This window comes from Erpetoichthys calabaricus, chromosome 5, assembly GCF_900747795.2.
Source record: "Erpetoichthys calabaricus chromosome 5, fErpCal1.3, whole genome shotgun sequence".
Lineage (NCBI taxonomy): Eukaryota > Metazoa > Chordata > Cladistia > Polypteriformes > Polypteridae > Erpetoichthys > Erpetoichthys calabaricus.
The window spans coordinates 12,357,342-12,381,186 of NC_041398.2; the positions used below are offsets into that span (position 1 = coordinate 12,357,342).

At 40.9% G+C, this 23,845-nt stretch overlaps 2 protein-coding genes and 1 long non-coding RNA gene across 27 annotated transcripts in view; 1 reads left to right on the top strand and 2 right to left on the bottom strand.

Moving 5' to 3' along the window:
• Positions 1-23,845, top strand: part of LOC127527858 (uncharacterized) — a 687,118-nt gene that overhangs the window by 237,788 nt on the left and 425,485 nt on the right. The gene's annotated exons all lie outside the window — the stretch shown is intronic.
• LOC114644514 (tripartite motif-containing protein 16-like) overlaps positions 1-23,845 on the bottom strand; it is a 428,510-nt gene that overhangs the window by 237,671 nt on the left and 166,994 nt on the right. For 5 of the 10 annotated variants that reach the window (XM_051927887.1, XM_051927878.1, XM_051927884.1 and 2 more), the window contains exon 5: positions 2,087-2,152. The exons of 3 other annotated variants lie outside the window; for them this stretch is intronic. In XM_051927887.1, the coding sequence (XP_051783847.1) occupies positions 2,087-2,152 (66 nt within the window). Of the gene's footprint in view, positions 1-2,086; positions 2,153-22,574; positions 22,671-23,845 lie in introns of all 10 variants that reach the window. 2 more of the 10 variants (XM_051927879.1, XM_051927885.1) reach the window with 1 other exon arrangement.
• The window catches only part of LOC114643665 (tripartite motif-containing protein 16-like), a 484,979-nt gene that overhangs the window by 51,973 nt on the left and 409,161 nt on the right, over positions 1-23,845 (bottom strand). The window lies entirely within an intron of this gene.

A 23,845-nucleotide genomic window follows, 5' to 3' on the forward strand; every position in this document is an offset into this window, starting at 1 on the left:
TGGGAGGAAGGAGATCTCAAAATTTGAGAAAAGAAAAAAGACCTAAAAAATATAAAAGAAAATACGAAACGGAACTAAAAATCCAAAAGCTCACTGAAGAGCAAACAAGAAAAGTGTGGCAGCAAAATGAGACAAAGAATTAACAAATAAACAAAAAGACCTCGGGTGGGTGACATTACATGAAATCCTACCGACGCAGGCGGCCATGTACAAAAGGAGAGTCACGAAAAGTTCAATATGTCCGAGGGAGAACTGCTGAGAGGTGGAAACACCAGAGCATGTGTTTAGGAACTGCAAAAAGACACAAGATGTGTGGAATGAGGGGTTAAAGGAATGGAAAGGGAGGACAGGAAAAGAGGGGATGACAAAAGAAGGAGTGTTGTATGGTTAGTAGGGAAGGAGTTAAATGTAAAAATGACAAGAAGGGAATGGAAAATGATCAAAATAATAAAAGAAAATATGTGGTGGTGGAGGAATGAACTGGGGATTCATAACAGGAAAATAACAATACAGACATTATACAGAAATGTGAAAAGGAAGGAGTGGAAGAAAGGAAGAATAAAGAAGGACAAGGAAACAAATGGCCTTAAAAAAGGTAAAGACCTCAAAAATAGAATTAAAGGTGGGGATAAAAAGGGGGAAAAAATAAAAAGTGTCACGGTGGTGAAATGGTGACGGGTGACAGTGAATTAGCAATGTGACAGACTGTGTGTGTGTGCTCAAAGCTAAGAGACTGAAAAGAAAAAGGAAATGAAGTGAAAGGGAACAAGAAAATAGTGTTAGTGGTAAGTAATGAAATTTAGACAACGTAAAAAACAAAAATAACAACAGACAACAAAGAGAAAGGCAGGCAAGTCAGTCATCTGAAAGTCATCTGAGTCGTCAGAAATGACAATAAACAACATAAGGTCACCACTGAGGTCAAAGGTCTAATGGACTGTCCACACTGACCGCTGGCTTTATTAAATGACATGTTTTATTGTCACAGTCCACCTCTTAAATTTAAAATCAATGCACTGTCACACTTCACAACCACATCAATTATTTGTGTAAAAGCTGCAATCAGTATTTACTATTTATAATCTATCTATCTATCTATCTATCTATCTATCTATCTATCTATCTATCTATCTATCTATCTATCTATCTATCTATCTATCTATCTATCTATCTATTATATAGTGCCTTTCCCATCTGTCATTGTCTCTCTTTCTTTCTTTCGTGTGTTTCCTGTCATCTCTTTTTATTATTTGACTGTCATTCTTATCCAAGGTGACTCCCATCATCTCAGATTCCATTGTTTCCTTTTCTTTTCGTTGTCCAATCAGAGCCCAGGCAGGTGAAGTGACTTGCTGAGGTCACACAGTGGTGTCAATAGTGGGATTTGAACCCACGACCTCAGGGTTTGAACTGCAAAGTCTTCACCACCACACCACACTGCATTTTCTCCACCCTTTAAACTCTCCTTCTGTTCGATCAGAGGTCAGCTTTACTGTGGTGGTCTGATAAGGGAGGTGGGCTACAGTTCCATGGACCCTCAATCATCTTGAGAATATTAGCAGCTGTGCTCACTGGAACATGAAGCTCTGTTGAGGTGGTCTTGTAGTCTTCACCTTGAACACATTTGGCTGTGACCTTCTTCATCTCCTCTTCTCTTGTCCTCGTTCAGTGTGAGGCACACAAGGACACAAAACAGCAGAGTGAGGACTTGACTGAGTGACTGAAGACCTCGGTGACACTCATTAGAGGAATCAGTGAGTTTGAGATGTCACGACAGTTAACTAACTAATACTGTGTCTGAATATACAGTCGTGTGAAAAAGTAACTGCACCCCTTGATGTGGATTTTACTGTATTTTTCCTTTTTTAACATTTCTGGACACATCAAAACTCGGGTTCAACAGACTACTTTGGTAATTTACTACCTGAGTCTCTCTATCCCATAATGCACCAGTCACAGGACCCCCATCACCCTCAGCCCCTCAGTCACACAACACTCAGACTTTCATATCCTAAGCCTGTCCTGCTCTATTAAAACTTCAATGATTTTTATTGTGATGATCCATTCAGTCAAAGCACAAACTCACATTTTAAAAAGTCGTCTCTGCTCTGAGGTTCAGGAGGCTGGAGGGCGAAAACTGGAGCTTCATGATCTGAAAATAAAAAGAAAAGAGAAGAAGAATGGAAACTGTGAAGATGGCATTGTGGGATCTTAGTTTAGTTCTTAAACACGTAGTACAAATGCAGAGGAGTTCAAATAAAACATTTATAAAATATACAAGGGCTGGCAAATTAGGCCAAATGTCGATCTGAATATTGATATTAATAATAAATATACAGGGAGTCAGAGAGTATTGAGACCCCCTCACTTTCTGCACACTTTACCGTCTTGTTGATTTAATTTTAAATGGATTAATGTGCCTTTGTGATCATCAGTCTACACTCAGTAACCATAATGACAAAGTGAGCGCAGGTCTTCAGAACAGTCTGCACATTTATTACAAATCAAAACTGAAACGTCTCCTTCCTAGAAGTATTCAGACACTTAATTCAGGTCTTTGTGGAAGCCCCTTTGGTGGTCTTCATGACTCAGTGTCACTACAAGCTTTGCACTCCTGTATTTGGCCAGTTGATCCCATTCTTCCTGGCAGATCCTCTCAAACTCCATTAGATTTCAAGGTAAGCGTCTGTGAACTGCCATCTTCAGGTCTCTCCTGTTCTGTGGGGTCTCAATCTGGTCACTTAAGGACACTCAGACTTGTCACAAAGCCACTCCAGATTTGTCTTGGCTGTGGTCGTCAGTTCGTTTATCCATAGCCCAGTCTGAGGTCACAGGTTTTCTTTAAGGTCCTCTCTGTATTTGACTGCACTTCTCCTTCTCTCTATTCTGACCTGTCACTGTGTCCCCATAGCCTGATGCTGTCACCACCATCTTAACTGTAGAGATGGCATTAGGCAGGTGGTGAGCAGCGCCTGGTCCTCTCCAGACATCCTGCTTGGTCTTCTGTCTAAAGAGTTGAATGTTTGTCTCATCAGATCTTTGAATCTTTCCCTTGATGCTCTCAGGCTGTCATTTGTCTTTTACTTGAGAGTATCTTCTGCCTGGCCACTCCACCATAAACGCTTGATTTGGGGAGCACTGCTGAGATGGCCGTCCTACCTACAGTTTCTCTCATTTCAGCAGAGGACATGTGAAGTTTTTTTGCAGTGACAAATTATGTTTTTGGTCACCTCCCTGGCCAAGGCCCTTCCTTTACAGTTACTCAGACTGGCCATCTCTAGAAAGTGTCCTGTTGCTTCCATTCTTCTTCCATTTCCCAATGCTTCAGGCTGCTGTGCTGCTGGGACCACTCAGTGCTTTACAAATGGCTTTCTGTCTTTGCTCTGATCTACTCTTCACCACTATTTGATCACAGAGGTCCTACAGAGGGTCCCTTGAAACCAATGTCTTGGTGATTGTCCTGACATACAATGTCATAAATATACTGTATTTTATACATATTTATAAGCAGGTACAGTAGTGGACATCTTCAGAACTCCATCTAGTTAAGAAATCTCACCATGAGTCGAGAGGGTGCTACTCCTGCTAATGTCATCACTTCAATGAGTTCACAGGCCACAAGACGAGTGACGTCACTTCCACAGCCCAGTATTTAAGCGCCGCCTCTTTTGTGACACCACTATAAAATGTCACCAGAAGTGGGTGTTCATCACAGATCTGTGACTGAGGAAGACGGAGCTCCGACTCACAAGTGACTTTAACTTGACAGCCTTTGATTACAGCAGACGTCATCATTGTGCTCCGTCTTTGTGCTATTTATTTCATCTTCATTATTAAATGGGGTATTTCAGGGTGGTACCCCAACTCTTTGTGCCCACTCTCTCTGCTTATTTTCACAATACACACATACAGTATACTGTATGTCTAATGTGGTGGACGGCCGGGATGGACCCTGTGCTCTTGGCTGCTTGACCTTAGTTTGTGTTTAAACAAATCGCTGTCTTTATGTGTAAACATACGTAATTCATAATTTATAAAGTGTGTTTTACTCTGAGGCTGCACTCACTGAAATGTTCAGGTGGTCCTCAAGTAGTCAGAGTTCTGACGCAGTCCTCCAATTTGCTTATCTTCACCACCAAATTAAATCAAATAAAATGCTTTTGATGAGTAAAATCCTTTTAAATGTCAGTAGGAGACACGACGTCTGAGCAAACAACAGCAGGAATATAAAACACGAGAGCCCAGGAGGAGCACAGCTGAAAATGGATGAACGTGAACTTTTAACGTGGACTCCATCCAGCAGAATGTAATGGACAGCGAAGACAGCAGGAGCAGATTGAGATGTTCTGATATTATAAAGCACTGATGCTGAACTCAATTTGATTCCATTAACGTCTTCTCTGTCCTCAAATAAACAATTCATTTGTGCTGTGAGCCGGCTTAGCCATTTAAAACACATTTCTGTTCATTAATCTTAAGGTGAGCAAAGCAAAGGAAATAAAAAGAATCTCAAAGTTAAGTGAAAAAAGGACTTTTAGGAGAATATGTGGAATAAGTATAAGGAGTATAACATTTCAACTTAAAATTCCAAAACATCTGATTAGGAACAACTGATTATTAAGAGAGTTTGTATGACTCAGCTAATGACTGTGAAAGGCACTATATAATAAAAATAATAAACAGCAAAGGATGGCAGATAAATGTTAAAGAGCAGGCCTTCTTCAGTGTCCTCTTATTGTCACTCTGGTCCTCCTAATGGACTTCAATAACAAACACAATGTCACCAGACGCTGTACCTGATGGAGTCCTTGTCATGATGTCCCACCGGCTGATCTTCTCCAGACTCTTTGTCAGACATGACAGCTCCTTTCTCAGGTCCTCAGATGAGAAATCAGTGGTGACAGTGAAGCTCAGAGAGTCTCCATCAGCAGGAAGGACACAGCGAGAGGAGAAAGTCTGAATCAGAAGAGAAGAGGGACGAGATTTCAGAAAGGGGACATTAAAAAGTAAATTATTGTGATGAGAGGGGGCTCTTCTGAATTAAGGATCAGTGTGGTGGGCAGTCAGCGTGGGTTTAGATGGTGAGAATGCCTGTCATTAACTTGTTGGTTATTTATGAGAGAATATTTGGTGGAGTGTAGTGGAACATCAGAGATTATCAACCTTTACTTTCAATCAGCTTTTCACACAGGACTCCATAAGAGGCGAGTCAAGATAAAGGGATTGAGGGGGCAGGTGAGTCCAGAATTGACTTGGCACACAAAACAAGGTGTTCGGCTTTTTATGGTTCTGAGAAAAAATTAAATTAAATTAAATTAAATTAAATGTAAAGACTAACACATGTAGGGAGAAAGCTTTTTAATATGGTTTTATAATTGAAGGTCTGCAGCTCAGAAGTGTGACTTGTGAGGAAATCCTTGGAGCATATGTGTATTCATCATCATCATCATCATCAACCATACAGAAGAGAGAAAGCTATGGAAAGCTGAGTTATTTAGCATCCACTATGTGTGGAGTGTAAATCAAGAAGACAATCTCACTAACGTCTGTGAAACACAGTCAACATCAGGACTATTGTGTGGAGTGTGAGAGAAAAACACATGAGAAAGATGAGAGATGAGAGACGAGACTGGACTGTGGGTTCTGAGCTGTGAGGAAATGCTGAAGGATTTGAATCTCATCAGTTTAAGAATGGAGACATCAGGAGGTGGCCTGGCAGAAGAGTTGGCACCATCCTTATAAGATGTCATCTTTTACACTTCATAAAAAATCACTTTTTCACCCAGACAGCTGTAGATTCATCTCTCTGTCATGTACATGAAGTAAACAACTTTGAGACATTTGTAAAAAGAAAATTTGAAATTTTAAAGAAATATGAAAAGATGGTCTGTGTTGGGCTGAATGGCCTGTTCTTGTCATGTTGTTCAAACTCCTTAGTTCTTTAAAACTTCTCTCTAAATGTTCTCCTGTCCCACACACCCCAGTCTGACCAGACTCCCTATGAAGTGTCGCTCTCACCTGCAGGAAGTGGAGATGGTCCTTGGTCTCTTAAAGCTCCTTCAGCTCAGCGTCTCTCCTCTTCAGCTCCTCAATTTCCTTCTCCAGTTGCTCCATGACTCCTTCAGCCTTCTCCATTTCTCTCTTTTCTTGTTCTCTGATCCTCTCAGTCAGTTTCCTGTGAGCTTCCTCAATGCACCGTATCAGAGCAGTGAAGCTCTTCTCATTTTCTTCCACCTCTCTTACCACAGACATCTGAATAAATAGGATAAAGATTTAGAATTTAGTCACCTGATAAGAATAACCAATCATGAGGCACATTTGTTGTTATTTTGATGTTGTGAAGGACAGTTTGAATTGTCTGGAGTGACTGGTGGTACTTTATTTGCAGAAAGAAGGTCACTTGCAGACTGCCACCCAGACAATATGTTCCCTCCATTATGCTGAGTAACATCATCACTCTGCTGATGCTGCTATTAATGAAACTGCAAAACTTTATGAGATATGTAGTCATAAAAGGCTTCCTTGTGAAGGATCTTGAGAGCCAATGGCAGGAGCGGCTGTGGACACCTGTACTGTCTTGCAAGGACTCCATTTGACCTGATAGTTTATATAAAAGTAAGCATTTTAAAATGGCAAGAAGAAGAAGAAGAAGAACAAGAACAAGAAGAACAAGAAGAACAAGAAGAACAAGAACAAGAACAAAAAGAAGAAGAAGAACAAGAACAAGAAGAAGACGAACAAGAACAAGAAGAACAAGAAGAAAAAGAAGAAGAAGCTCAGAGTTGTGAGTCTTTATTTCCATGTTTGATGTATCTCTACTTCATTTAGGTAGTTTGAAATATTACTAATGAATTTTCTATTGTAACTATGGCTCAAACTTATACGTTGACACCTGGTGGGGTGTTCTATGTGGGATGTAAATGTAAGGTAAAAGGTGCCTGCTGTCCAGGAACACCAACCCCAAAGCTGGAGGTGTACTGCTGTTTTTAAAACTTTGCACATCTGGACAGTGACTCACATAACTCTGTGATAGAAGGTGAGGATGAGAAGCCCTAAAAGGTCACCTACTAACCAGCCACTAGAATGAGGAAGAAATGATAATATGAGATTTATTTATTAGGGAATTTAGATGAAGCTTTAAACCAAATACAGAGAGTCTCATATGGTGTTTTGCCTTTTGGTACAGATGTTGATTACAGATGTGGAAAACCTGACTGGCTGGGTGGATGGGATCCTGGCCAGAACAGGGATTGAAGGAGACAGGTGTCATTTTAACATGTGTGGAAAAGTTAGGATCAGAGTTAGGATCGGACCACCAGTACTGCAGAACAATTTAAAGATGTTGGTAAAAGGCTGAGGAGCAGTAGTGACAAAGTGATCAGAAGTTCAGCCTATGCCACACATAAGGCTGAGGACATTAGATAGATAGATAGATAGATAGATAGATAGATAGATAGATAGATAGATAGATAGATAGATAGATAGATAGATAGATAGATAGATAGATAGATAGATAGATAGATAGATAGATAGAATTCTATTTGTCCTCTAAGGGAAAATGTGCTTTTTTTAACAGAGGCTGAATGAATAAATAAATTAATAGCTGTAGAAGTGAGTGTCCCTTTGAGTGGAGAGGACAATGGGACATAGTAGACTTGAAAGTGATGTAGAAGACTTTCATCAATCTTTTACCATGGATTTCAGATAATATTACTTATCCAGGGTTCATTTTGAAAGCAGCAGATAGGGTGCACACAAGCGGATCTGCTCCAGCCATGGAAATGAGTGTTCCCTGTAGAGGATAGGATACAGACACATAGTGGAGAAGATTATATATAAAACTATACCTACGACCTTTTAAAATCAATTTTGCATAATTTTACCTCTCTAGTGTTCATTTTTTAATCAGCAGTCAGAGGACACACATTTTATGGCTCTGCAGCAGCCATGGAAATGAGCGTCCCGACCATGTGGATGAGACAAGTGTTTTCATTCCAATAGTTTTAATGACTCACATGGCGGAGGTGAAATTTGAGTTCAACAACAAAGCCTTTCCCATGGATTTTTTTTTCCTTTTTTATCCCCAGGAAAAACCACCTGTGCAAATGTTTAAGAGCAAGCTATCACTTATAGCATGACAATGGATTGCTACATTTATTTTAACGAGCAGTCTTTTAAATGTCTGTAAAGTGTTACTGGGTGTCGAGCAATGTATTATTATTACTGATATTTTACTAAATCTTACTATGCATGTTTCTTTGTTGATGAGCCCCGTTGAAGAATTTTTTGGTAACAGAACAGTAAACACGCCAAAACGACTGAAAATACAACTGACGACTGGTATTTTTCGATATCATTTTAACAAAGTTTACTGTCTGCCCTCAATCACAGAGCACCTTGGTAAAACATCAATAGCGTTTAATATACTTGCAGCCTTAGAACGCAGACATCAGGACATCGCTGCGCGTGCATGTTTAATAACAAGATATGACAGCATTTTGCACAGCGCATGCGTTAAAACAAAAGACAAGCGGCGCGCAAAGGCACGCGAACAAGAGGAGTTCCGCAGCAATCACATCTCAGTGCACCTAAGAGAAGACACTGAATTCTACAAGGCACAGATATTTTAGAGCACCGGTTCAAATATATATTGATTGATTAAGATCAGCGATTTTCAACGGTTCACAGGTGTGGCATAAGATTTTTTTAAGCAAACTAATTAAAGACTTCTTTGAAGAAATATGACAAAAAATAAGTCTACGACGCAGATTCTATACCATTTTGTATGATTTTTTATATCATTATATTAAATGAAATGCTGCCAATAAGGAATAATAGAAATCACCGCGCTGCTTTCTATCTTTGACGAACTAACGTTTTATGGGGTGAAAAAAATGATCGCCCGTGACAGATACACTTAATCAGTTGTGTGTGCGACCTACGATTTGTGACTTTGAGTGTGCGTGTGTTGTGTGTGTGTACGTGCGTGTGTGGTTTTGTCAGTTTTACAATAAAAACAGACATCAGTTATTTGTGAAGCAGGAATATTCTGATCATTCTGATCCTTGATCACTGATAAACATTCAGAAGAAACAGCGCTATTGCAGTGTTTTCCTCCATAACATCCTTTCAGCAAACAGGACTAATGTCCCTGTTGAAACAGATCGCCCTTTAATGAAATGCTGCCAATACGGAATAACAGAAATCACCGGGCGGCTTTCTGTTAATGATAAACCAGCGTCTCTTGATGATCGCCCCTGACACATACACTTAATCAGTAGTATGTGGGACCCACGATTTGTGAGTTTAAGTGTATGTGCGTGCGTGTGTACGTGTGCACGTGTGTCGTTTTGTCAGTTTTACTATAAAAACAGTTAAACGTCAGTTATTTGTGAAGCAGGAATATTCTGGTCATTTTGAACCCTGATCAACATTTTAAAGAAACAAAGCAACTCCAGTGTTTTCCTCCATAACATCCTTTCAGCAAATGGGACTAAGTTCCTTGCTGAAGCATATCGCCCTTTAATGAAATGCTGCCAATGCGGAATAACAGATATTACCGTGCGGCTTTCGGTCACTGATAAACCAGCCTCTCATGAGGTGAAAAAATGGGACATACTGCGGTTGCGATCAATGCTTTCCGGTAACTCGGCTTTTGAGAAGAATCTGTCATGGGAGGGACAAGAGGGAGCGAGTGAGGCGGGTACAATGAGCCGGGGCGGGACGGAGCGGGGTGAAGAGGCGGGTATCTGTGTGAGTGTTTTAAATAATGAAAGGAAAAAAAGTGCTTTGAAATCGAGGACCCCCAACCAAGAGGGCTTACGAAACAAAACACGACAGACAGGCATATGCTACTTGCATAAAATATGCACAATAATTACAACAGTGTTGAAGCAATGATGAAGTGAAAGGGAGATGCTAAACATGGGTGGCCACGTAGTGCCTGCCCGTAAATCCCAACCAATGTATATATTTGAACGGATCTATCTGAACCAATGTATATATATGAACGGATGTATCTGAACCGATGTATATATTTAAACCAATCTATTTAAACCAATATATATATCGAAACCAATGTATATCAACCAATATATATATCTCAACCAATGTATATATTTGAATGGATGTATTCAAACCGATGTATATATCTGAACGGATGTATCTCAACCAATGTATATATATCAGAATGGATCTATGCAAACCAATTTATTTATATCTCAACCAATGTATTTAAACCGATGTATATATCTGACCAGATGTATTCAAACCGATGTATATATCTGAACCAATGTATCCCAACCAATGTATATATGTGAATTGATATATATATCTGAACGGATGTATTAAAACCAATGTATATATTCAAACCAATGTATCCGAACCGATATATACATCTGAACCAATGTATATATTTACTAACCAATCTTTTTTTCCAGAACGGCCCCTCATAATAATATATATATATATATATATATATATATATATATATATATATATAAATCTATATATATATATAAATCTATATATATATATATATATATATGTATATAAATCTATATATATATGTATATAAATCTATATGTATATAAATAAATATATATATATATATATATATATATGTATATAAATAAATATATATATATATATATATATATATATGTATATAAATAAATATATATATATATATATATATATATATATATATATATATATATATATACATATATATATATATATATATATATATATATATATGTATATAAATCTATATATATATAAATCTATATATATATATATATATATATATATATATATATATATATATATATAAAATATATGTGTATATATATATATATATATATATAATATGTGTATATGTATATGTACATATATATATATATATATATATGACAGCAACACTCATAACAATGACAACACAATTACATTGACAATCATGTTACGTTATTTTTAAAATGTTTCCTTTACTTTTTCATAACCTCTTTAACACGCTACTTCTCCGCTGCGAAGCGCGGGTATTTTGCTAGTCTTGAATAAATGGAAGAAACCCACTGAGATGCTGGAAGAAGGGGTAAACTCCACATGGAAACTGAAAGGAGGAAAGTGGATCTGAGATTCAGCAGATGCCACCACTGGAAAACCTTACTGTCCTTTGTGATAAAATATAAAAGCTGAAGTAAAACATTTGGAGGTGTACGTTATGTAAAGTCTGCACTCACTCAAACAGTGGAGATCCTTAAGCTATGGACTCTAATAAAACTGAAATATACAACAATGAACAAGAGAAGACCATTACGATTTACAGAATAAATCAAGAATATCCCATCACTCCAAATGAGGTATTTTGCCAGAAAAGACAGGCTCTCCAATCAGAATGTAACCTCTTGATAACAAAAGAACCTGAACAGCTCATCTTTAAATCACAACATCATTACGGTGAACATGGAGAGAAGGCTAATAAGATCTTAGCTCAGCAATCAACAATGTAGAAGTTTACAACTCAATAACAGAAATTACCAGCACAACTGGAGATAAGGTGATGAAGCCTAGAAATATAAGTCACACATTTAGCAAGTACTCTCAGTCTTTATATTCTACTCAGTTTAAAGAAGACAATACACAATCTGAGGAGTTCTTTGATGTAATGCAAATACGACAGCTGGACACTCTTAGTGAAGAGGATCTGGATAAACCTCTGACACTCTCGGAACTACTGGATGCTGTAAACTCACTCCAAAGAGGGAAAACAATAGGCCCTGATGGCAACCAGTGGAATTTTATAAAGACGTATTCAACTAAGTTAGCTCCACTATTATTAGAAAAGTTTACAAAAGCTACAGACAACAAAAATCTTCCCAAAAAACCTACCCAATTGTCTACACCTTCCACCCATTTCTTTTCCAGAAGAAATCCTAATCAGTCCTGAGGAGTCAGTCAACATCTCATCAACATATAAAAACATTTCAAAGAATCTCCCCTTTAAGAGTCCTAGGATACGGCGGGAAAAGGACCTTTAAATGAATATCTCAGAAAAGGAGTGGAAGTCAGTCCTGCATAGAATACACTCCAGCTCCATATGTGCGAAGTATTCAACCATCTGCCTTCGACTCTTTCATCGATCACATTTATCTCATTTAAAATTGGGAAGAATCCAACCTGCAAGTGTGGTAATCGAGCTCTAGCCTCACTGGGTCACATGTTTAGTGAGGACAACAAAGTAACATCATTTATGGCCAAAATGTTTGAATGTTTTATCAGACAGCCGTGGGGTCACAATCACTCCTAACTGACTAACAGCTGTGGTTGGTAGGCTACCAGAGGGGCCTAAAGTGGAGGAGGACACATTGACTGTAACTGCCTTGACCACATTGTGAGCTCGTAGACTTGTCCTGCTGAACTTGAAGACCCCCAGCACACCTGTGATAAGTCACTGGGTCACTGATGTCTGCCATTTAAAAAAAAACAAATTCTCACTTAGAAGATCTGTTCAAAACCTTTAGAAAATATGGCAAGATCTAATTAATAAAACTTTAAAATAAGCATCCATAGCAGGGGAAAAGGAAATTCTCCCATTTTATTTATTTATTTATTTATTTATTTATTTATTTATTTATTTTCCTATATTATCAGGAATTTTGTCCCAGCTCTCGGCTCTTCTCTCTTTTTCTGGGTTGCAGTGTGAATTCTGTTTGGTTGTTTTTTATTTTTTGCATTTTTTTGTTTGTTTAGATTTCTGTTTTATCTTTCTGATTTTTATTTTTTATTTTGACTTTGAAAGTCATTTGTTGTATAAGTTGAACTTGATTGTATGTGTAGAAGAAGAATGTTCTCCTCAGCACTATGTGTTTCTTTGTGTTTGTAAAACTATTTTGTAACTTGCCAGTGAGAGACGCTTTGGCTTATGAATTAACCAAAAAATATGTTATTCCAGGGTTCAGGAGAAATAGTGTCCACTATGAATAAAATGTAAGCTGTTTCTTGTTTTCCTTTGCTCAGAGTGAATGTTTCAGGGACAAGGTCACAAGGCTGCAGAACTGGACATGTAGTTTATGCAAAGGCGTCTCTCCTGTGCTTAGCTTCCAAAACACAGATAATGCTTAGCTCAACAGACATATTGTTTAACTTTGCTGTTATGATAAGGATGTTCTTTCTGTCTTATTAATCATGAGATGCTGAAGTATAAAAAACCCCTCCTGGCTTTTGTTCGGGGTTCAATTGAGCTTTGCGGCTATAGGTTATACTCTTTTGAATCTCTACTTACTGCGACTCCAAATAAATAAATAAACAAGAATTGAGAAAATATTATCTGTCTGCTTTTCAGTGTGCATTTTTTCGTCCACAGTTTTGGCGCCCAACGTGGGGCAGGTGACGGGCAGACGACTCCCTGGGCGGGTTCGTCCAAGTGGACCGATTTCCGGGATCGAGGACCAGCTCCGGTAAAAGTTAGGACTGGCCAACCTTGGGCGCTTTCCTGCGTGGGGAGTCGCTGACCTCCTCCTGACCGAAACGAAAAGCAACTGGACGGGATTTTTCCAGGCAGGCAGAAGGAGTCGCGGTGAGTAGATTCGGGGGATTCCCGTTGGTTTGACTGGTGTGCTGGAAGAAATAGAAGTATACGGGGGAATAATAAAAGAGAATAAAAAATAAAAAGCATGCTAAAAGAATAGAGAATTATACCGTATCGACCTAGAAGGGTTCTAGGGATTCATAGAGAGCGACGGCACAGTGTGAATGCTAGTAAGTCATCCCTTAAGAATTCGAGTAGAAAGGACCGAGTGGCACGTTCCTATATTAAGAGGAATAGGGGTGAAAGGGGCAGTTAGAGTACGTGTGAAATTTGAAGAGGGGAGGTTGTTTTCCACTTGTCAACTGGTTGATTCCGGGGACGACAAGTGGAACGAGAAATAATCGGGGATTGGGTTGCTCTCTATTGAAGGCCTGCCGCTTACTATGGGAAATTGTAATGGCACGCCAGTCAAACAGGTCCCCCAGGGTCCTCAAAACTTAATGTTAGAAGGATTGTTTTCGGAGAATCACCAGGCTCCAAGCACGTCCGCGGGATTTAAGGGCGGGTCCCCTAGAAAGTTTATAGAAAAGAAAACTGGGTTGGATTTTACAAAGGCATGTAGGAGGTGGAATAAACAGAGCGGTGGAAAATGGCCAATTGAAGGCACGTGTAATCTATGTGAAATACAAGAAATTAGAAAGATATTGTGCATAAATACACAGGGCTGTTGCAAAGGAGGACCCTACCGAATGGACATGTTTGATAGATGGGAACTAATAATTAAAGATCGCACATTGGAGGCTATACAGAAACGAAATGAGTTATTAGCTGCAGAAGTTAAAACACGGAAAGAAAAAGAGGAATTACTGATAGCTTTACAGAAAGTGCAAGCAGATTCAGGACCACAACTGGATGAGAGGCGGAAAAAGAGCGAGAAAAAAGATCCGTTATTTCCCGTATTTGCTTCTGCACCATCCACACGCCATCCGGAGCCCCCACCTCCTCCAGCGCCCTCTGCTCTAGAATTAAAAAGCGATCCCTCGGGATTCGACTTTTTTGATCAAGGATATATTTATGATCCTTCCTTACACACTGATGTAGGGGATGACAAAGGTAACACAATGGGCGCGGGGGTTGAGTTTCATGATCCCAGATCTTCTGTTTCACAACGCACCAGAAGTCGAACCCTTATCCACTCACCATCCTTCCACTCCCCATTCAGACCCTCTAAAACCCCCTACCCTCTATTTTCATGCCCTTTAATTGAGATTCCAAATCCACGACATGATCCTACAATCCCTGCAGGAACTAATAATCCCACTACTGTACTGATACAACGTAACTGGGATATTCAAGAGCTGAAAGACGTTGTTTCTGAATTGCCTGATCCCAAAGTTGTTGGTGGGTTAACATTCGTGGACCAGCTACAGCGGCTAGATGATATGTATAAACCCAGTGCCGCAGAGTGGACCCAGGTGCTACGAAGAAAACTGGGCACCACTTGGGCCACTGTTAATCGGGGACAGCACAACGGAGTACCCTGGCAATGGAATGAGGCATTGCCTCGAGGACAAAACAATGACGAAGCTTTCCTTGTTCAGTGGGAGCGCGTGACAACGTTGATTGAGGAAAAATATAAAAAGGCCACTGACTGGTCCCTTATCTCCACTGCAAAACAGAAGAAAGATGAAACGGTAGATGAATGGGCACATCGTGTTCAGGATTTGATGACGAACCATTCTGGTTTAGACAATCCAGACGACCGTATCAAAGCCTCAGTTCCTCCTTTTGTTTCAGGACTGAGAAGTGATATTCAGAATAAAGTCCGCACTTCTTGTATTAGCTGGGAGTGTGCCAGTTTCGACGAAGTGAAACGACATGCAGAGCACGCCGAACGGCAGACGAAGCAGAAGGAGTCAGACACACAGCTTAAGCTGATTGCAGCACAAATGAATTATTATACAGGTGGAGCCATCCCAGGCAGAGGTCGGGGACGAGGAGGATTTTTCCGGGGACTAGGGCGTGGACGGGGTCGAGGTCGCGGATATATGCTACCTAATTCAAGTGGATCGCCTTCTTGGCCACCTCCCCCTCCAGATTCAAATGCTGCACATTATGCCTGTTACAGTTGTGGTGAACTTGGACATTTCCGCCGTAATTGTCCGCATGGACGCCGTCCCCCTCCTCCATTGCCTGCACCTGAAGACATTCCTTATTCCTAGGAATTCGCAGGGACCCCCAGCCACTTTCTTCAGTTGCCTTTGCTCACTCACAACTCTGAAACGGATCCATTATTGACTCTGTTAGTAAATGGCACTGAAATTATCTTTCTTGTGGACACGGGAGCTACGCGCTCCACCCTTTCACTAACGGAGGTCCCTGCCTCGAACGACACCGTGACTGTCCTCACTGCTTCTGGACAACCGCATGTTTTGCTGGTGTCAAAACCTCTTCGAGTTCAGTTACATTCCGGTGGTTCCACATTGACACACCGATTTCTTTTAAATCAGCTCTATCCAGTTAACCTCTTAGGACGGGATCTCATGACAAAATTTTCTCTATCCATTACTATGACGGCACAGGGCTTTTTCTGCTCCTCTCCCAAGTTACTGTGCCAACTCGCCCCCCGCCCCAAACCCTCATTTGCAGCTTGGACTTTGACTGTTTCCTCGCATAACATCCTCCTCGATGCCCTTCACACTGTTCCCTCCTGTTTATTTCCCTTCTTCCAGGTCCCTGACACCCTCCATTGTACTGCCCAATATTTCCCTGCAGAGGTGGACACCCCATGGCTAGAATCTTTCCTTTCTTCAGGTACCTGCCCCGAAACCCTGCACATTCCATGTATTTTTATTTCATCAGCACACGCTGCTGCCTCTGTTCATCTCACATGCTCACAAAACATTTTTTATCTAGGTGGTTCAGTTCCCCATGTCTCTCTGGCCAAATCTAGCACTAAACACTGGGTAGATATTGGGGAATGGGTGGGGCAATGTCTTAATAGAGCGGACTGGCTGCACGTTGCTCCAGGTATCTTTGATACCTCGGATCATTTAATAACAAAAGTTGTGCTTCAAACTGATTTTTTAGTACATCGTGTGCTGTGCCGTCCTTCCGTTTCTGTTTTTTCATTACAAACCACCTCTCTCCCTTGGCTCTCTTCCCTCCCTGAGTCCCTTTGGTCCCAAGGGAAGAATGATTTTGGTAGGATAGCCCATTGTGAGCCCCTGGTGATTCACCCGAAATCTTCCTTCCGCCCGTACCGTACCCAGTATCCTTTGTCCCCAGAGGCAGAGGCTGGCATTGCCGCTGTACATTCTGATCTCGTGAGGCGAGGAGCGATTATTCCAATTACATACTCTCCGGTCAACTCCCCCATTTTACCTGTAAAAAAGGCTGATGGCTCATGGCGGTTTGTTCAAGATCTACGTCAAATTAACTCTGCGGTTTTTCCTAGAACACCTATTGTTCCTAATCCTTCAACTATTCTTTCCACGATACCCCCGTCTGCCCGGTACTTTTCTGTTATTGACCTTGCTAACGCTTTCTTTTCTATTCCCGTTCACCCTGATTCTCAATTCTGGTTTGCTTTTACCTTTCAAAACCGCCGCTGGACCTGGACCGTCATGCCTCAGGGATATACTGAAGCCCCTTGTGTTTATGGCCAAGCACTTGCTCAAAATTTAGAAGGCTTTTGGCCAGAAAGAGACAGTGTATTGATACAATATGTAGATGATATACTCTTATGTAATTCGACTAAAGAAGACTGCGCCCGTGACACTGAAAACTTGTTATTTTTTTTAGCGGAAAATGGCCATAAAATTTCTAAGGCAAAACTGCAGTTAATTCAAACAACTGTAAGATATCTAGGTCATGACATTTCTTGTGGTACCAGAGCGCTCTCTAGCGATCGCATTAACATCGTTCAGAAGCTTCCCAGACCTGTCACAAAACAACAGGTTATGTCTGTATTGGGCATTTTTGGATACTGCCGGCAATGGGTTTTAAATTACACTGAACTGGCACAGCCGTTACAAAATTTGGCGAACACCCCTGGCCTACCTCTTTATGGCCAGGTACAATGGACTGTGCAAGCTGAGAAAGCTTTCTGCACTTTAAAGAGTGCTCTTTTGTCCGCGCCTGCATTGGGTCTGCCTGACTATTCTCGTCCATTCACTCTGTTCGTGGACGAAAAGGGGGGATTCATGAATGCAGTTTTAACACAACTACATGCAGACAAACAAAGGCCAATAGCCTATTTTTCGAAAAAATTGGATCCTGTAGCTACAGCTCTTCCACCTTGCCTTAGGGCTGTGGCTGCTACAACTGAAGCTGTACTGGCCAGTACGGATATTGTGCTCATGAGCCCCCTAACAGTAAAGGTACCTCACGCCGTTCATTCTATTTTAGTACAGGCTAAGACCTCACATCTCACAACTGCAAGAGCAATACACTATCAAAATGTACTCTATACTTTGTCCAATGTCACTGTTGAAAGATGCTCTACCTTAAATCCAGCCACTCTTCTTCCAACTGAAGAAGACGGAGAGCCACATGACTGTCATGATGAAATAGCTAAAGTTGTAAAGCCTAGACTAGACCTACATGAAACACCGTTAGATATTGGAGAATTAATTTTTGTGGATGGATGTTCTTTGCGATTGGAAAATGGAACACCCTCGACCAGCTATGCAGTAGTGAAAGGTGGCCACCTGCTGGAAGCCAACCGAATTTCATCAAATTTAAGCGCGCAGGCAGCTGAATTGATAGCTATCACCCGAGCATGCCAGTTGTCCGAAGGGAAAATTATAACAATTTATACGGATTCCAGATATGCTTTTGGAGTCTGCCATGATCATGGAGCCTTGTGGAAATTAAGAGGATTTAAGACCAGCGCTGGCAAACCGATCCAACATCAAAAACTGATTGAATCCCTCTTAATAGCTATAACTAAACCATCAAAGTTAGCGATCGTTAAATGTCAAGCTCACACAGGAAAACAAGATCCTGTCAGCAAAGGAAACGAATTAGCTGATCACTTTGCTAAACAGGCTGCATATAATAACACACCAATCTCTTTATTCCAACAGAGAAATAACCAGGACCCTGATAATCAACTTGTTTCTTTACAGAGTGCAGCCACGGACAGAGAAAAAAGAAAATGGTCCAAAGAAGGGTCCCTCTCTGATGGAGTCTGGACCCATAGGCAAACTAACAAACCTTTCCTCCCAAAGGCTTCTTTCCCAGGTATGGCAAAAATCGCTCATGGTCTAGACCATGCTGGAAGGGACGCCATGATTCAGGATGTTGAAAAACACTGGGAAGCTGCAGGCTTCTCTACATATGCAGAGCAGTTCTGCAGGCGCTGTGCATTATGTCAAAAGTTTAATGTAGGGAAAGGCACCCAGGTAAGTCCCGCCGTTACACCTAATCCGATGGGTCCGTTTGAACACCTTCAAATGGATTTCATTGAACTAACTCTGTCTAAAGGTTACCGTTTTTGTTTAGTAATTGTTGATGTGTTCTCCCGATGGGTAGAAGCTTTCCCTGCTAAACACGCTGATGCTAAAACTGTAGCTAAAGCTTTAATCAAAGAAATTATTCCTAGGTGGGGCATACCACAGAAATTACAAACTGATAATGGCACTCATTTTGTGAATTCCATTATAAATGAACTTACCACCTGGCTCCAGATAAATGTGCATCATTATTGCAAATACCACCCCCAGAGTGGAGGCATTGTGGAACGGTGCAATGGCTCCCTAAAATCTAAATTAGCCAAAATCTGTGAGCAGACAAATTTATCCTGGCCGGACGCTTTACCTCTGGCCTTAATGGGATTGAGGGGTAGAACACACCGGCAATTAGGACTGTCGCCGTTTGAAATTCTGACCGGACGACCCATGCCTGTGGGCATGGTTATGGGAAATGTTAACCTGCACACTGTGGACAATGATCTTCTATCTTGTCTTACAGGTCTCCGAGCTTCTCTGAAAGAAGTCCACGAGCAGGTTAACCAGGCCTGGAGGACTAATCTTCCATCTAAAGACACGCCGATTCCCTTAGGCACTTGGATCCTCGTCCGTGACACTCGGAGGAAACATTGGCATCAGCCGAGGTGGAGAGGACCGTTCCAAGTTCTTCTGTCCACACCACATGCAGTCAAAGTGGAAGGATTGCCCGCCTGGATTCACGCCTCACATTGCAAGAGATGGCACCCTTGATTGCTGCGCTCCTATGTTTTTTCATTCCCTTGTCGACTGCCCTGGTCACCTTGACTTTCCCGCTAGGAATCACCACATCACTGCAGGTTGATTTTTGCTCTATTATCGACTGTGGGACTGGTCGACAAGCCCAGTGGACCTGGTCTGACAAATACGTGTGTATGACGGTTTCCAGGTATTATTGGGGAAGTAACTGTGACACCTGGCAATGGGTTTTTGCTAATACTGGACCTGAGGACTGGGGTTTTCAGCCTTTTGAGGCCCAAAAGTACGGTTTGAAAAATCGATTTTCTATCATAAAAGGACATGCTTCTCATGAATGTGTCGACAACCATTGTAACCCCTTGATTATCACTTTGAAGCGCCCCTCCCTACATGACTCAGGAACCTATATATTAGGGGCATATGTATCTGGAACTGACCCTTTAGGGAGATTTCTAATTAAGATTGACAATCCTGTTACTAACACCTCTCATTCTCCTGCACACACACCTGTCTCCCCAACTTCTGGTTCAGACTTTTCTTCGGTTAAGATTATGAATATTTCCACCCTTTCATCCACCTTTTCAATTGAAACTGGCTATGGCGATCAGAACCGTTGGTTGCAGTGGGTATTATATTCAGCTAAGCAAGTAAATCAATCTGATTGCTACGCCTGTGCTACGGCCAGGCCACATTTGGCTACTGTCCCTTTCCCTCTTTCTAATATTTCTGACCCTGTTGGTCTTCCTTGTCTCCTTGCCCTTTTTACCTCTCCATCCACACCAAAAGACTCTAACTGCATTACACTTTCTCTCCTCTTCCCCCCCACTCCTCAAATGACTCCCCCGATGTTCCAGTCTCATGAAGGCAATTATACCTGCTTCTCTAATAATTATAGTTCCCCCTTCCGAAGTATTGATGTTGGTCATATCCCTTCTTCCTTCTGTTCCCAGACTTTCCAGGTTAATTCCACCTCATTTAATTCTACATTATCACTTTTCCTGTTGACACAGTCCACTCCGCGTGCTGATATTTGGTGGATGTGCAGTACATTAAAATTACTTGATATTCTTCCCCCTATTTGGACTGGCACATGCGCATTAACCCAACTTGTTATGCCTTTCCGCCTCCTCCCTTTGAATTCTCCTCGCGTGTCGTCCAGCTCTGGCCGACGTCGCCGACCCCGCTCTCTTGACCCCTCCACATTCTCTCTTCACGGCCCTGGCGTTTACTTTGATTCCATTGGTGTCCCTCGCGGAGTCCCTGATAAATTTAAAGCACGAGATCAAGTTGCTGCTGGCTTTGAGTCTATTTTCCTCCAAATTACAATAAATAAAAATGTAGATTGGATTAATTACTTATATTACAACCAACAGCGTTTCCTGAATTTTACTAGAGAGGCTGTTGAAGGGATACATGAACAGCTTGATAGAACATCCCTTATGACTTGGCAAAATCGATTAGCATTAGATATGCTCCTTGCTGAAAAGGGGGGTGTATGTGCTATGTTTGGTGATGCGTGCTGCACTTACATCCCTAATAATACGGCTCCCGATGGATCAATCACCCGTGCTTTGACAGGTTTAACTGCCCTTTCAAATGAATTAGCTACAAATTCTGGCATTTCTAACCCCTGGGATCAATGGTTTATGTCTACTTTTGGATCCTGGGGCCAATGGCTTAGGTCAGTTTTTATTTCACTTGCCGTTGCTTTTATCATTCTGTTGCTTGTGGCCTGCTGTATAGTCCCCCTAATTAGATCTATTGTGTCCCAGTATTTCACTGCCTCCGTGCCCAAAGCTTATCTGTTACACGACGAATGCATGCTTCCCATTTCTTCCTCCTTTCCTTCCACTCCTTCCCCTTCTCCTACTCTCTCCCGCGTTACTCCTGTATAACCCATAAAAAAAAAAAAAAAAAAAAAAAAAAAAAAAAAAAAAAGGGGGGAATGTAGAAGAAGAATGTTCTCCTCAGCACTATGTGTTTCTTTGTGTTTGTAAAACTATTTTGTAACTTGCCAGTGAGAGACGCTTTGGCTTATGAATTAACCAAAAAATATGTTATTCCAGGGTTCAGGAGAAATAGTGTCCACTATGAATAAAATGTAAGCTGTTTCTTGTTTTCCTTTGCTCAGAGTGAATGTTTCAGGGACAAGGTCACAAGGCTGCAGAACTGGACATGTAGTTTATGCAAAGGCGTCTCTCCTGTGCTTAGCTTCCAAAACACAGATAATGCTTAGCTCAACAGACATATTGTTTAACTTTGCTGTTATGATAAGGATGTTCTTTCTGTCTTATTAATCATGAGATGCTGAAGTATAAAAAACCCCTCCTGGCTTTTGTTCGGGGTTCAATTGAGCTTTGCGGCTATAGGTTATACTCTTTTGAATCTCTACTTACTGCGACTCCAAATAAATAAATAAACAAGAATTGAGAAAATATTATCTGTCTGCTTTTCAGTGTGCATTTTTTCGTCCACATATGCAATGCTATTTTTAAAATAAAAACAACTTAGACAATTAATGGATGTTGAGCCCGCTGATCTAATTCAGAACATCAGCGTCGACCGTCAGTGTGAGTTTCTGTCAGTAGAGTTAAGTCCCCTTCAAACAGCTGATGGAATATCAGAGGACTTTAGGGTGAAGCTGTCTGAGTCTCCACTGAGTAACACCTGGGATTCTGTCAACAGTGAAAGGCCATGAAGGACACCACACAACGTCTTCTCTAACTCTCCCTTCTCGTGTCCCTACTCATCATCACCAGTGAAGCTCTGCTGCTCTTCAAGTTCTCATTTATTTCTCCTCTCTTTGATATTAAGTGTTGTCTTCCTATTCCACTCACCTTCATCTCCTGCATCGCCCTCCTCGTCTCCTTCAGTGTCTTCTCTCTCTCCTCAAGTCTCCTCTTGATGTCACTCAGTGTCGCCCCCAGCTGTCTCTGTTTGGACACACAAGAGGACACGCGTGGTCAGATCAGAATTCACGTTCACTTTGTGATTTCTTCTTCTCTTTCTGACTCCTGATATTTTCACAAAACACTTGTTTGACATTTAATGACACAACTTAGATTTGATTTAACAAACAGGAATGACAATAAAGGTGAAAAGAAAGGTTTAATTTAATTGATGTAAAATCGAATTTGGTTTGAAGAGTGCATCGAATAGAAAAGACAGTTTGAAGGCACACAGGTGTGTGAGTTAGTTTTTGACGTTTAGAAGACATCACATCGACAAATTGGGAAATGTGAAGTTCACACAACACCAAAAAATAATAAAAACAAACTGGAGTGTAAAGAAAAGAAACTGGTGAAAGGCCAGGAGGACTTAAACACGTCATGTCAGTAATTATAGGATCTACAAGGCAACCTAATAGAATTTTAAAACTCAGAAATGATATTTGTGTATGTTACTTACCTCAGGTGTTTTGTTTAGGTGACGGATTATTATTTTTAATAAAACTAGTGAGCTCTGCCCCCTGCTCACTTCGCTCGCCCACCCGCAGGTTTAGTTTGTGTGGCACTTCAAACATTTAAAAGCCTGTACAGCACCTGTCCTTTTGTCTCACTGCCTTGTCTCTCTTCTCCCAAAGATATCCTCTGCTCCTGTGGTGGTCCCGCTCCCGAGGCTCACCCCTATGAACAGGAAGATTTTCTATTCTTCTAATTGAGAGACAGAACTGTCCCCTCTGACTACACACGGACCTCGATTCACTCCTCAAAGAGACTTATGTTTGTTTGAAGTGCCTGAATAACGTTTGTCTCTAAAATCTCCTGTGTATCTGTGCTACTCTGTGACCCAAGCGTGACCGCGTACGTGGATTTCACTTTCACCAAACCACAAATCTTTTAATTCTCGCTGAAAGGCCTCTTCATTGGGAAGAAACACAACTTTACCGTGATAGCAACATGAATTAGATGATCTACAAGTCTCTGACTTAAAGTTTCACTCCAAACAATATATTCAATCTCATTTTGCTGTTCTTTTATTTCACTGAGTAATAATTTCAGTTTGTTTGATTGAATGTGATCTTTACTATCATTTTTTGTAGACTTTTGAGATGGCCAAAGTCTCCATCTCGTGGATCTTGCTTCTGTCTCTATGGACTTACAAAAAG